Here is a 13215-nt window from a genome sequence, read left to right on the forward strand (position 1 = left end):
GTTTACTATTTAATTAGCAAATTGACAAAACCAAGTATGTGACCATTGATAAAAATATAATTTATTAAAAAATATTGCGAATAGTTTATTATTCGTACAATTGTGACATATTTCAAGTAAAACTAGTCAGCAATTGAAATGTGTTTATGAGTGTAAGATAAGTTGCATACATTCGCGCAGCGCTCGTCCGTGTTCGGCTGTCAGTTGCCGTTTCAACATGGCGGTACTAAGACGTTATGCTCCAGAATAGTGCAACATAAAGCGTGAAATCCACAATAATTAACGATGCTACCTGGTTAACAGTGGACAACCTACAACCGGCGACAATCGCTCTTACGATTGTAGTGCGTGCACGCCGTAATCCCCATGCGAAATAGGTGAGTTGGTGCATTTTTGCATTTGTTGTGCATCTGTGAGGCGCGAATCTCGGGGAGACTCGATTTCGGTGTGAAGCGAGCGCCGCCCACACGCGTTCGCACTCGGAGGCAGCATCCACATGCGACTTTACGGCCGAATTGCAGCGAGTTGCCGGCGCCGGGTGTGTGCGCGACGCCACCGTCTGACAGTGGCAGTGTGTAAATAATCGACCGACAGCACCCGTGCACCGATTATTTCGTGCATTCGCATTGACATTCGCTACCCGCCACATAATAAACAATATGATACAATTTGCGAGCGTGTGCATGTATGCGTTGTTTGTACCTGCAGTGATTTGGGTGGGTTGGGTACACGTGTGTGAAAGCGCATGCGACGCACACATGCAGCCCGTTACTAATGTATGCCGTATGCCATAACGATTGTTTACATCGAAAGCGAAGCGTAAACAAGCCTCTTTTCAACAATCGTCCCTATACCTGTAGCTGAATGGTTTGTTTTTCTGGCTATTTCATGATGTTTCTTCAATTTGGCCTCGCAGCTGGCCTGTAAGATTGGCACGAGTAACAAGATTAATGGAAAGGTGTTGTAATCGTTTCGAGAATTTAGTGTGCTCAAATATTTTACCGGTAAACCGGTAATACCGGCATTTGTTCATTTAATTAATTAATTAATAGAAAAAATATCGGTATTAGCAAATAAAAGTACTGACCTACGGGTTTTTTGCAGCCCTAGTGATCAAACATTTCCACTTTCTTGCACGCGAGTTTAATTAAGTATAGAAGAAGCGTGGGTTTAAATCTTGCAAAGCAGGACAAAACTCGCGCTGACCGGTTTGTTGATGATTAGCAGAGCGATGAAGGTCACCGTGTATGTCGATTTATTGATTCATGATATTCGAACTGTCTCGTGGAATTTATTCCCTATCATAATATTACTGATAAACGCATGTCTCTCGCCACCGTATTTTCCTGACAGATTTACACAGGCCCAGCAAAGTGCCAGACCGAACACGAGTTGAAAATTTTGGCAAAGCTAGGACTTGAAATGATTCTCGTGCATTTTGTGACTATCCCCGATATATGTTGAGTGTGTATCAGCCCGCCGGCCGGATGACGCTAGAGTGTGGCGATTTATTGTTCACTTTTATTTTTGGGAATAAACGGCCTTACCCTATCACACGCACGTTCCCGGTTGTCACTTTTTCCGCCTTTCGCACCAGCAAAGTTGTTGCCAATTGCAGGCGCAAATAATGTGTGGGAGATGTTTTCATTAATCATCTAGCAAAGTGGTCCGATGAATCAACGGAAAATGCATTTCGGCGATGTTTTCATTCATTGCCAAAATATTCTATTAGGTTTTGGATAATTATTTAGAAAGCATAGAAATTTTAAAGGTAGTAGTAAAGGACAGGACAATCCCTTTGTTCGACCCGAAGAGAGAAAGACAAAGAAGTGAGCCTTGGAGCTGCGACTGGACCGCCGAAGGACTCAATCATGGCTGAGCGTGGTTCGTACTGGAGCTGGCTTTTTATATCTGCGGGCTACCCACAGAAAGTGGTGGGGAAAGGTGCGCCACACATGATTGATCGCACGCGATATGTAGGAGGCTCTACGGTTGTGCGTGGCTGGAGTGGCGGGGGTTCTGTGTGCTATCCTCCATTACGCTCCGTTGTTTGAGTAGTTTGTCCAATGGAAGTATGTATCACGTTGCTAAGGGTTCCTAATCCGAAATAACGTTATGAATTGATAATTTTCAATTTCGTTGTTTATATGTTTTTTAAATATCTCTTTACTCTTTGCTGTGTAAAAAGTGGTCACGTCCGCCTTCTTCTAGTGACTATTTTGAGAAAAAATGAGAATTACGAGCGTCGCGACGCGCGACACAAACTGTGGCAAGTGTAAATAAATTTCATAATGGCGGATGTCGAGCGGGCAATGCGCGTGATTATTCATTGAGGACTCTAAAAATGCTATTTCGGTACAAGTTGGCGCTACATTTTTCATTAGGCAAAGTTTTTGAGCAAAAATAGACGAATTTTTATTTTAAAAATCACGAATAACATGGTTGTGCATTTTTCATAGACATAGTGTGTTGAATCAGTCATGCATTGGGAACGCAGACATATGGTCATTATAAAATTATGCTCATTGCGTCGACCGCACCGCTGGCACCATTAATGCATCCCGAGTTTTGTCATAACATTAGCCGCGATGTTTACGACAACTAATCATCGTCATTGCACCAGAGGGACGTCGGGAGCGTCATCGTGAACGCGCATTACGTTTTGGAAGCTGTCGAGCTTTCGCGGCGAATTACTCACGCGAAAGCTCAAACCCGAAAGTTTTTCGCGGTGAGTCACCTGAGTAATGTGTAAGCAGCGACGCACGTTTGGCAATTTTCGCGAATGATGAAGTTCAATACGTATTGTACCAATTGTGCGAATTGTGCGTCGTTGTTTGATGATTACAATTCACTTCATGGGCGTCGCGACGCCGAGTGGCTGAGAATCGCGCGCGTCGGACTGCGCATCCCGTGCTTTAGCGGCGCTCGACCGGCGCTTTCCACTCAGCATCGCTGCAGCTGCAGTCCGACGCCGGGCGTCGCTACGTGTCCGTCACACGTACAGTCGGTTTAAATCAACGACTGAATGCAGCAGCTCATGCAAATGCGCGGTGTGTCGAATGTGAAGAAGCAGTAGGTGGGTGCGCCATGTTGAAAGAGTCGGCGGCACGCTGGACTCGCAGTTCGTGACCGCCTCCAGCCTCCAGCCTGGCTTGCGCACCAGAGGTGGTGGACCATGCCCGTGAGCGTGAGCACGGGGTCACTCGGAGAGCCTCGCGCCAAGCGCTGCAAGCACTGCGACGGTAAAGCTACGCTGTGGTGTGTGATGGTCGGTGGACCTGACGTTGTAACCCACCCTCAAAATACAAATGTTTTTACTCTATTAACATGCTTGACGAGACACGTGCAACTAATTCTAATTACCTGCCTGGATGGTTTGTTCAAGTGGCTGTACTTTGCTTTTGATGTGTGTGAGTGTGGGCCTAGCGTTCGAAATAGAATCAGTGAAATGAAATGAAATAGTGAAGTGTGTCAGTGACGTATAGAAAAGGCCAAAAGAATTAGGCGACATCAATGAAAGACATAAAGAAACATTGAGCTGCACACCTATCTGAAACTAATAAACGTGGCCTATTTCCAAAGGTACAAGTTGATGTGTTGCCATTAGTGATAGTTGTGATACAAATTTAAATTAATTAGTCTTCCTTGCATTGTGCACGCAAAAGTTATGTTAATTAATGTTTGTGGCAACTTGAATTCTAGAGAGCATTGTATCAGTCTTTGCTCCCTGGTTTTGTTTACGAAATTATGATATATTCGTGTTTGTGGTTTTGGCAAATCAACACTGTGTGCCTCCACTCACATCAGCACCCACTGCCCACATATCTAATTCGTCGTTAAACAATGTTATTGCATCTGCGTAATATGCAATCGAATTAATATCTTCGGAATCGACACCAGAATGAATCAATTAGCATCTTCGTTGGTGCGTTTGAGTGTCCGCCGCCATCGCAACTCTGCGCGTTCGCCTGCTTCCAGGGGCCGCGCGGATCCTATTTTTACGCCTCGCGCGCGCAGCGAGCAGTCGTGAAAATATGTGAACGTGGACAGGGCAGCCGTCCGATATACGCCCGATATTTACTAGTAACCAGCCGGTTGTAGTTACGTTTTGCGTGTGTAAATTGTTTACCTTTCAAGTGTAAACATATATTCATCCAAGCGCTAATCTGCCTGACATCACAACGCATTCTGTGCAGGCGGTGGTGGATGAACAAAAAAAACTAATACGTGATTGTAATGTTTCCAGTAGGCGAGAGTCCTGCGTCCTCTTGGAAACTTATTTCAATTACGGCGAATGTAGAAACGTTGTACATGAAAAACTAGTCTGGATTACTCGAGGATTTATGATCCTAGGTTTTATCGTGACGTGACATATTGAACTTTATTCTACAGGGGTGGACTTGATATCATGTTTTTCACTACAAGCAATGTAGCAGACAGAATACGTTATAGTGTTACTTTGTTAAACGATGAAGAATATTTTAATATCTAGCAATTATGATCTTGAATATTTTTTTAAAGACATAACATTGATGGCAACATTTGAAATATTGTTGTAATTATCCCAACATCCCTGCAAATTGCAATGCAAATTTTTGTTGTATTTACTACAAAATCATTTAAACAAAACAAAAAGGTGTTTTTGTTATTTTTTGTTTCTTGATGTAACGACTCCTCCCTGGCTTTAATTGAGGTTAATTGCAGAAAGCTCAAAATCACAATTGTCCTCGTTTAGATTGGCGTTGAGGGATTAGAGTGTGCCCTTGTAGAACACCTTAGTGTTTAATAGTTTGTCACGCAGACACCAGGCAATACTAGTAAAAAAATTGACGTGCCAAGTCTGCAACATAGTCTCTAAACAACTACAGTGTATTCTGAAACGCGTAAAATGTCTATCGCTACATATCCGAGACATGTCCTTGTGTTTGCTAACGATTTTCACTTCTCAGCGAATCGCGACGCTTTGAGCCTTAGTTTACTGCATTTATTTAACGCGTGTTCACATTCACATACACATGACCGCATTGAAAACATTAGCGCTCATCGGAGGCGGTAAGTTGTGCGGCGCCTTCACTTTTCCGGCCAAAAATAATATTCGTCGACTACAATGTAGTTACATATTTACGCAATGCTGCGACTACAATACCAACACAACGAAATGAAATGGCCGCTACAAATGAACATTTCGTATGACTGTGGTCGAAATGGAATTTATAATGAGCGAGAATTTTGCTCCTTTAAGGTGCATCTATTCAATTCACTCACCATAATTGCAGAAATAAAATAACAATACGCAATATTGTTTTTGGATTATGTTCGATAATGTTAAGATAATGATGTTTATGCAGAGAGTGACATTGAAATTTTAAAAAATATTTAGACATACCGCAGGCCAACGTAGCATTTGTTTACATAAACTTTAAGCTTTTCGAGGCTTTCGTAGAAAAACGCGTTCGAAAGTAGATTTCGTCATATCATAGAAACCAGCGGGTACGAGAAAAAATATATTTTCTGCGTTGTGGTAAAAGTGTAGAATAAGAATATGAACTATGTGCCATTATGCGATTGTAAAAAGGTATGTGGATGCTCCGCACGCTTTTTAAACTTTATTATGTCATTTACAATGGCATAAAACGTCAGGATGGACTTTATTCTAATGCGCCGGATGATCTGGCTCGAATGTGTCGTGAATATTTTATTTTCGAAAGAGAAATCGTGCGCGACATACATATAACATATCTAAATATTCGGAAGTAAAGTAAATTTGCTGAAAAAGCAAAAAGTTTTGTCTGAAACGCAGTTTTTTTTTGTTGTTGTTATTTTCATTATCCAACTGGTTGCTGCGCATTGAGTGTAATTAAATTTCCATTACAATTGAGAACGAAATCGTGTTTGTACTAATTCGATTAAAATTTTGTCAAGATTGAATTTGAATTTGCTATCGCATGCTGAATTTTTCTACCTATTAGTCAAAATCACAAAAATATCCAGATTATACATGTAGGCGAATTCACCGTTTGCTATTTATAAATGGCGTAAAACATTTATTTGGATTGCGCGTCGTTAACGAATATGCTGCTGTGCTATTACCGAGAATATATTTAGATATTTTAAGTTGTGGTCCCACGTTTTATTCCGTTAACAATGCATTTTTTTTTATTTTCTTACAACTTTTTATTTTTATTTATTTGCCGATTCAAATTTAAAGATGTACGCTCTGACCGTGAAGTTTCTACAATTTAAATTAGGTTCTACGTGCATTTATTTTTCTTGGCTTTTTAAATTTGAAAATACAACGAAACTTTACAACTAGGAATTTTCTATCAAGGTAAAAATTGTGCTATAATTAGCATTTGCGTTTATAAAAATACGTTTTGCTTTCTCATTTGCTTATACATACATTCTTACGTAAAGAGACCGACTTTAAATAATAGTTGATCAATAATTTTCTGGTAGGAAGATATGTTGTTATTTTGGTCGAAAGTGTCAAATTAGAGCTTGCAACCTACGCGCAATATTAATAGATTTTATTTCTTTGAGTGTGCAATCAGAAAGTGTCACGTAGTTTTATTTTGCCATGGAACCAAATGTCAGTACGCATTGTTGATTTTTTCTTCATTAGAGTCTTTGTCGTCGGAAACTGTGAGTCGGTAACACATGCGCCAGCATCTTCAGGTCGTCGCCACCGATTTCCAAATTTTTATACAAGGTGTACACTTTGCCACTTTACATCACTCCTTCCGAAATGTTTCGGTTTAAGTTCATCATACTGAATCTGTTTATAGCCGTACTAGTATTTTCGTCGTTTCGACTTGTAGAAATGTTGTTTACGTTCTTATTTAGCCGACTAGCTGTGCGAGTTGATATGTCTACAAGACGATGGAACTTTGGTGACACAGATTTCATCTTCATAATCGTCGCACGGGGCTGGTCGGAAAAAAATGGCGGATTGACATTTATTGGATTTTCCACGCCGACCGCATTGTGCATCAGCCGTACAGAAAGTTATTGGCACACGGCTGCCAAAAATCGGCGAGTCGGTCGCAATTTTTGGCCTATGCAACCGACGTCGCCACCGCCATCGCTATCCGTACATCCTGAATGTGTTTACGGCGTGCGATTCAATTATCTGTGTCTCAATGATCATGGTACACTTACGCTAGTTGGCGGCACCCGACTGGCGCTTTTCGCGCGTTACACACAGATTATTATGCAAGCGGCGATTTTCGACGAACGGCGGCGCATTCCGCGCACCGCCGCCTTCTAATTGGCATATTGCGGCTTATGATCGGAATTAATTGCCGATTGGTAAAGTCAAGGTTAGAATAGGAAAGCTGTCGGCGGCGAGTTATGCTTTTTGTTTCGGCAATTAGTATTTATTTTTAGGCGCGTGCGGTCCTACGCATTTTATTTTGCGATATTTACAACTTGAATGTTGTAAAGAAACTTCACGAAGAAATGGCTGTGATTGTTGTTCACTGCACGGACGTTTAATTTAGATGTTAGAGACGACATAAGTAGGAATAAGTCACTTAGGCCGTGGAAATAGGCTAGCCATCGCTATTTTTAGGATTTGGGCATCTTTAGGCCACTGACTCTATACGCCGATTTCGGGTAATGCGTGTGTGCCGCCTTGACGAAACAGCGTTCAAGACAACGAAGAGGAAAAAAAATACAATTGTTTTAGTTACGGTGTTTGGAAATTGTTTGCCGGCACGGCAGTACAATAAAGCGTCGCGGTGCACATGTCGGACATGCCGCGCGCAATTATTTTTTTCTTGACCAATGGCCAAGAATTTCTTTTTTGCTCGCGCGAGACTAATGGAACTACTAAAGCCAGATTTAGAATAATATTGTAATAAAAATTACACCCTACGCTATTAAAAATAAATTACTTGTCGCACGAAGCAATTTTCCAAATTAAATTTTAGCTAAAACTGCAAAACGTTGTCTGTTAAATGTGATACACGGCTTGAAAATTGAAATAACAAGTTTTACGCGCTAGAGTAAGCATATCGTTTGGGATTTAGAACTTGTTGACAGGCGTGGGCGTTTGCATACTTAAAAAAGAAAATAAAATCACAGCTTGTATTTTTATCGTTTTTTTTTTATATTGTAGATTTCAATACACGTGCTTTGATTTAAGGTAAATAAGAAGTAACATTAGCTATCGTTTTGCTTGTCGAATTATGAATTTAATTCAAATTTAGTTCAATACTCGTCTAGGAAAGAAATAATCACGCTTCAAACAATGAAAGATATTGATGTGGAACGTGGCGTAAAATATAGGTCAATATACAACTGATTTTGTTGAGGCAGCTGTCCCCAAATGTTGTTTTATTGCAAATGAAAACGAAATAAGCTGGATTTGGTGCAATTCGATATTTGTCTATTATTATGATTACTATGCCTTGTGTCCATATTGCTGATTTTGTAATTTTGTTCTTGTTGCAGAGTCCAGTCATAGAAACGAGTCAGGGTCAGGCTATTGGCAATTGCACTTAGATAGAGACTTGGTAGAAACCATATCCGCGATCTATCCGGAGTGGTTCAAGACGAACATGGCCGAGGGCGGCACGCCCCCTAGGGAGTCGCCCCCGAAGGCGATCGTGGACTCGTCGCCCATATTAAATTCCTTGGAGCAAAACAAGGAATGTATGTTTGAATCATTGACGCGGATTGTTGAACCTGTATTATACATTCCTGTCTTTTTTTCAGCTTTGAAGGTAAAACTGATGCTGCGCCGACCTCTAGAGCAACTAGTCGACCAGGGCATTATGCCACGTAAGTAACATCTTTTTTTTCACAAAGGCTTACAACAGCATTCCTTTGTCTACGGCTGGAATGTTTTAATATTTACGATGACATTGTTTCAGAAAAATGTGAAGATTTGTGTTGTTTACTTGTTGCAGCGTTGAAAACGCCGGGGGCTTTCCACGGTCAGCGACGCCAATTGGAGAGGGCGAAGACTGGAGATCTGCTTAAGAGCAAGATCCAACAGCGGCCATCGCGCACCGAGCTGGAAAGCCGTCATATTTTGGAGCCTGATCCTCATGTGGATCCTAGTCTCGCCGACAAACAGCGCAAGTTGAAGAAGGCGCGGCTCGCAGATCAGCTAAACGTACAACTCTCGCATAGGCCGGGCCCGTTAGAGTTGATACGCAAGAACATCCTTCATACTGAAGAGCCCATTGAGCATGCTGTTAAAGCAGGACACATTCCGTACCGCGCCACCTGCGAGGGCCAGCTTAACCGCCCCCAGCAGCCGCTCAGCTATGTCAACCCCGAGGACGACTCGCAGTCTTCCGAGGACAATAGCACTAGCCCTGGACCGGCGGACGTGCTCGAAACTGCAGCCAAGTCCGCCGGTATTGTGGTATCCCTTATTTCGGCCCCTGCCGACGCGGTGGTAGTGGCTACATCGACCGGTCAGCTCGCCACCCTCGCACCACTTAAAACAGACAGTAGTGACATTGTGTTTGCGGATCTTTGTCGGTCCGTGGCGGCGCCATTGCTCACTCAGGCGTCAGCAGCTAGCCCGGCATCCCTCGTGTCTTCCACGTCGACACTTAGTCCTCTATCTTCCATTGCGTCTCCCGGCCCATCAACTCTCTCGCAGCCGACGACGCCCGGTCCGCCATTGCAACTTGTCACGCAGCGCCCGCTTGCTGCAGCGGCCACAAACATCGTCGCGCAACTGCCGCAAGTGCGAACAGACGCGCCCGGCAAAGACAAGAATCGCAAAAAATCCAAGTCTAAAGCGATACCGAAAGCGCGCACCATCAAATTCCATGAGTACAAAGGTCCGCCCAGCGCGCAAAAGTCCTCGGCAAGTACCTTTCCCGGAGCTGAGGGAGAGAGCTCCTATCAACTTCTCCTAGAACAGCAACAACTGTTGCTCCAGTACCAACTTGAACATAGCAAGAACAATAAACTGTGCTTGATTCTGCCCGCGCAAACGTCTAGCGATGTGACGGCTAACAATGGCCATTCCGCTACACCAGTAGCAGCGACAAGTGCAGTGATTAAATCCGCCCCGGCAACGAGTCGATTCTTAGGTCGACTGGAGGATATGAAAGTCACGGATCTGAAAGCGGAACTGAAACGACGCAGCTTACCTGTATCCGGCTCTAAGCCGCAGCTCATCGAGCGTTTAAAACCTTTTGCCAACGCCACAGTGGCACAATCGCCGGCGAATGGCGTCAATTCTACGGCGACCACAAGTTGCGATTCGTTTCAGGAGATTGAGGCGTCACATGATTCGCCGATGTATAATGTCGATACAGCTTCACCGCAGACGATTGCTTCCGAAGAACAATCTGAACATATGGATGTCAATGAGTGCGAACCTCCCAGCCCGGCCATGTCGCTCTCTCAGCAGGCGATTGAGACTCCCGAGTCGCGGGAAGTGATTAGTCTACAACAGCGTCGGATAGAAGAACTAGAAAGGCAGTTGCGACTGCATAAGCAGAAGTTGGAAGCGGCTACTAAGACGCAATACGTGCAGCTGCTGGAGCGAATACAATCGCTGGCGGCACAGCAGAACGCCGAAGTTGAACAAAAAATGCAGCAGCAACAGCAGCAGCATGTCGCGTTTCAGAATCAAAAGAATCAGGCGGACGGTTCACTTCTCCTCAGCCAGCTTATTCCTGACAAAGTCAAGCTCATCAACGGCCACAATCGATCCAACTCTTTACCCAACTTCTTCCAAACCGTGGCGCAAACACATATGAAACCCGAACAACATGATATTAAATCGCCTCCAGCGCCACCACTCTATGATGATACCTTACTGCCTAAGATGCTCAAGAAAAAGGACGCCGTAAAGAGTCAGGATGTGGACGACGTTCTTGAAATTCTAATCAAAAGCGGGGAGCTGCCGCCGAGTGCCGCGCAGGACCCACTTACGCCAGGCAATGTCATCAAAGCCGAACAACCTGTCTTTTCCGGAATGGAATTTCCTAACCACATCGTTACCAATCCGCTGCATCACCAACAACAACAGCAAATCTTTCAGCATTTGCTCCAACACCACCCGCACCCGCCGCCATTGCAACCGCAGCAGGAAACTGCCGAGAGTATACTCGGCCTAGACGCTAATGACATTCTGCATCACATCGACATTGATGATTTTATGGAGCTATGCGGGCAGCACAACAACATCAATAACAACGCAGCTGCCATGGACAACGCTAACGCAGACGTTTCTATGGAAACGGACGACGAGTGGTTGGACCTGCTGCAGAGCGGACCTACTGTGGACAACTCTTTCGCGAATGCGAATGGTATGCCCACGGTTGCAACAACGAACAATAATTTGCCGGACGTCACGCCTAGCCAGGAGTTGGGCTATGATCCGGTGATCGCTATAGGACAGAATCCGCACGACCCTTTCAATCTCGACGAATTTCGATCGCCGCCGGATTGGGACAGGCTAGATTTTGCCGTGTAGCACGCTGTGTGCTGGCAGCTGACATCCGCCTAGCAATCGATTTAGTTCTGGAAACATTTAATTGCGCCGTCGAATGACAAGTTTTTCAATCAAGTGCCGCTTATTCCAGTGATGTGTGATTCCACTCGGTTTAGTGATTTTACATACAGAACAGACATTCCATGTTAATGCGGCCGCCGAGAAGCCGCAGGGCAGAGGGACCAGGGCGGCCTCGCATTCGAAAACAAGAACGATTACCCTGAGTAAAAGGCAGCGAAACTCGAAGCGCAGTGAATGTTCATAGACAATATTAATACCATATTAGTGCAGATGGCAAAGATATTTTTCCGACCGTTTTTGTTCGATAGCTATAGTTCTCTTTTTCATTTCCCCTTGTGGAAGCCATCAGCGGCTTTTACAACTTTTCCAATCTTTTCACGCGCGGCATTAGTACGCGTCGGCTTCATTCTCGGGCAGTCTGGTGCCTCATTACAGAATCAACGTCGCTCACTGGTTTTGACATGCCTCGCGTAATTAGTATGCTGCTCCTCCACCAAAGAACGTCAAACGCAAAATTGAGCAATCACACTTTCATTCCCTTGCCGTGTTAGACATTCACTGCGGCATTAACGGACGCGACTTAGAACTAAACTTATTATGAGATAGCAATACACAGTTAGATTTTTCTTTTATGATTTATTAATATGGTCGAGCGATGTAACTAATAACGCCCTGTCGTTGTTTAGCTAGTTATCGATGATATCGACAAAGCAGCGTATGGTTGCGCGTGATTTACGCGGCTTGTTGATGCTTTTGCTGGTCATTGGCGAATCAATAACTACTTTGCGTGGTGGCGTATTCCAGGAACGCACACATGTCCCGCCACTGCGAGATATTAAGTAGCTAGAATACGAGAGATGAGACCAATTAGTGAAATCGACGTAGTATGTGAATTCTACTTTTCATTCGACTGCATTGCCTGTATTCGACTACCTAATTTATTCGTACTGTTTGTATTATATCCTAATTTACGCCCTAATTTATTTAAGTTGCTGATTTTTGTTTCATGGTGATTTTAATATTAGGATTATATAGGCGCGTAAGTAATTTAGTGATTCGATGAATAATACTACTACTACTAATAAATACTACGATAAAATATAGTGAGCATGAAAACAATAAGTAAGGAAGTGAGCTATTATTATTATTACTACTAAACGTGATGGAACGCCGATGCTATGTGACGAATTGCAATTTTATTGAACGGATCGTGAGAATATGAAAATTAGATTTTGCATTGTCTACATTTGTGCTGCAAGCACTCATTTAGAAAGAACGTATTTTCTATTAACCATTGCAATTGGAATGAAAAGGGAAGGAGAAAGTAATGCGTACAGTGTGTGTACATATGAATAAACAAAGTTGCCTTAAATACAATCATATATTGCTTCTTGAAATGAATTCATCCTGTGTTTGTTTGTTTTTGTTTGTTCTTGAACAATTTCGGAACATTTTTTAGGCGCTGCCAATCAATGAAACGTTAGCTTCGGAAGATGGACGCTTGCGCGGCGCACCTGCACAACGCACACTGCGTCGCTCCGGCGGGGATGGTCGCCGCCGCCGCCGCCACGGAGAGATTTATACGCGCCGCGCTCGCTTGTTGAATAGCGCACGACGCCGCCACCGCTGGCAGTAGTTGAGAGACATTCGCGTCGTACTCACCACCTTCAAATCCAATCTCGCATCGCGGCGCAGATATCTCGCGGCCCTCGGTATTTTTCCTA

The 13215-nt window shown here is 43.6% G+C and overlaps 1 protein-coding gene and 1 long non-coding RNA gene across 3 annotated transcripts; one reads left to right on the forward strand and one right to left on the reverse strand.

The window, feature by feature from the left end:
• Positions 1 to 39: 39 nt before the first annotated feature.
• LOC135794965 (uncharacterized) lies at positions 40 to 1405 on the reverse strand. The gene is made up of 2 exons (XR_010549005.1): positions 1088 to 1405; positions 40 to 921 (listed from the first exon to the last, which is right to left on the reverse strand). It is a non-coding gene; the product is annotated as an uncharacterized lncRNA (long non-coding RNA).
• Mrtf (Myocardin-related transcription factor) lies at positions 186 to 12868 on the forward strand. 2 transcript variants are annotated; one of them, XM_065306498.1, is made up of 4 exons: positions 186 to 377; positions 8455 to 8655; positions 8719 to 8784; positions 8913 to 12868. In XM_065306498.1, exons 2-4 carry the CDS (start codon positions 8562 to 8564, stop codon positions 11450 to 11452), a joined length of 2700 nt encoding a protein of 899 aa, XP_065162570.1. In that variant the 5' UTR covers positions 186 to 377; positions 8455 to 8561; the 3' UTR covers positions 11453 to 12868. The 2 variants fall into 2 exon arrangements, with proteins under 2 accessions (XP_065162570.1, XP_065162569.1); XM_065306497.1 differs by lacking the exon at positions 186 to 377 and adding an exon at positions 2970 to 3242.
• Positions 12869 to 13215: the final 347 nt, after the last annotated feature.

Source organism: Atheta coriaria, unplaced genomic scaffold (genome assembly GCF_025399875.1).
Source record: "Atheta coriaria isolate IRGN ID8LTWV9N9 unplaced genomic scaffold, Caltech_Dcor_3.1 hic_scaffold_6_pilon, whole genome shotgun sequence".
NCBI classification, from domain to species: Eukaryota; Metazoa; Arthropoda; class Insecta; order Coleoptera; family Staphylinidae; genus Dalotia; species Dalotia coriaria.

Excerpts from the sequence above, each read along its gene's own strand:
- Mrtf (XM_065306497.1), top strand. The coding sequence starts at position 3,176 with ATGCCCGTGAGCGTGAGCACGGGGTCACTCGGAGAGCCTCGCGCCAAG. Across the intron at positions 8,656-8,718 it reads CTTGGAGCAAAACAAGGAAT|CTTTGAAGGTAAAACTGATG; the intron begins GTATGTTTGAAT and ends TCTTTTTTTCAG. Across the intron at positions 8,785-8,912 it reads CGACCAGGGCATTATGCCAC|CGTTGAAAACGCCGGGGGCT; the intron begins GTAAGTAACATC and ends TACTTGTTGCAG.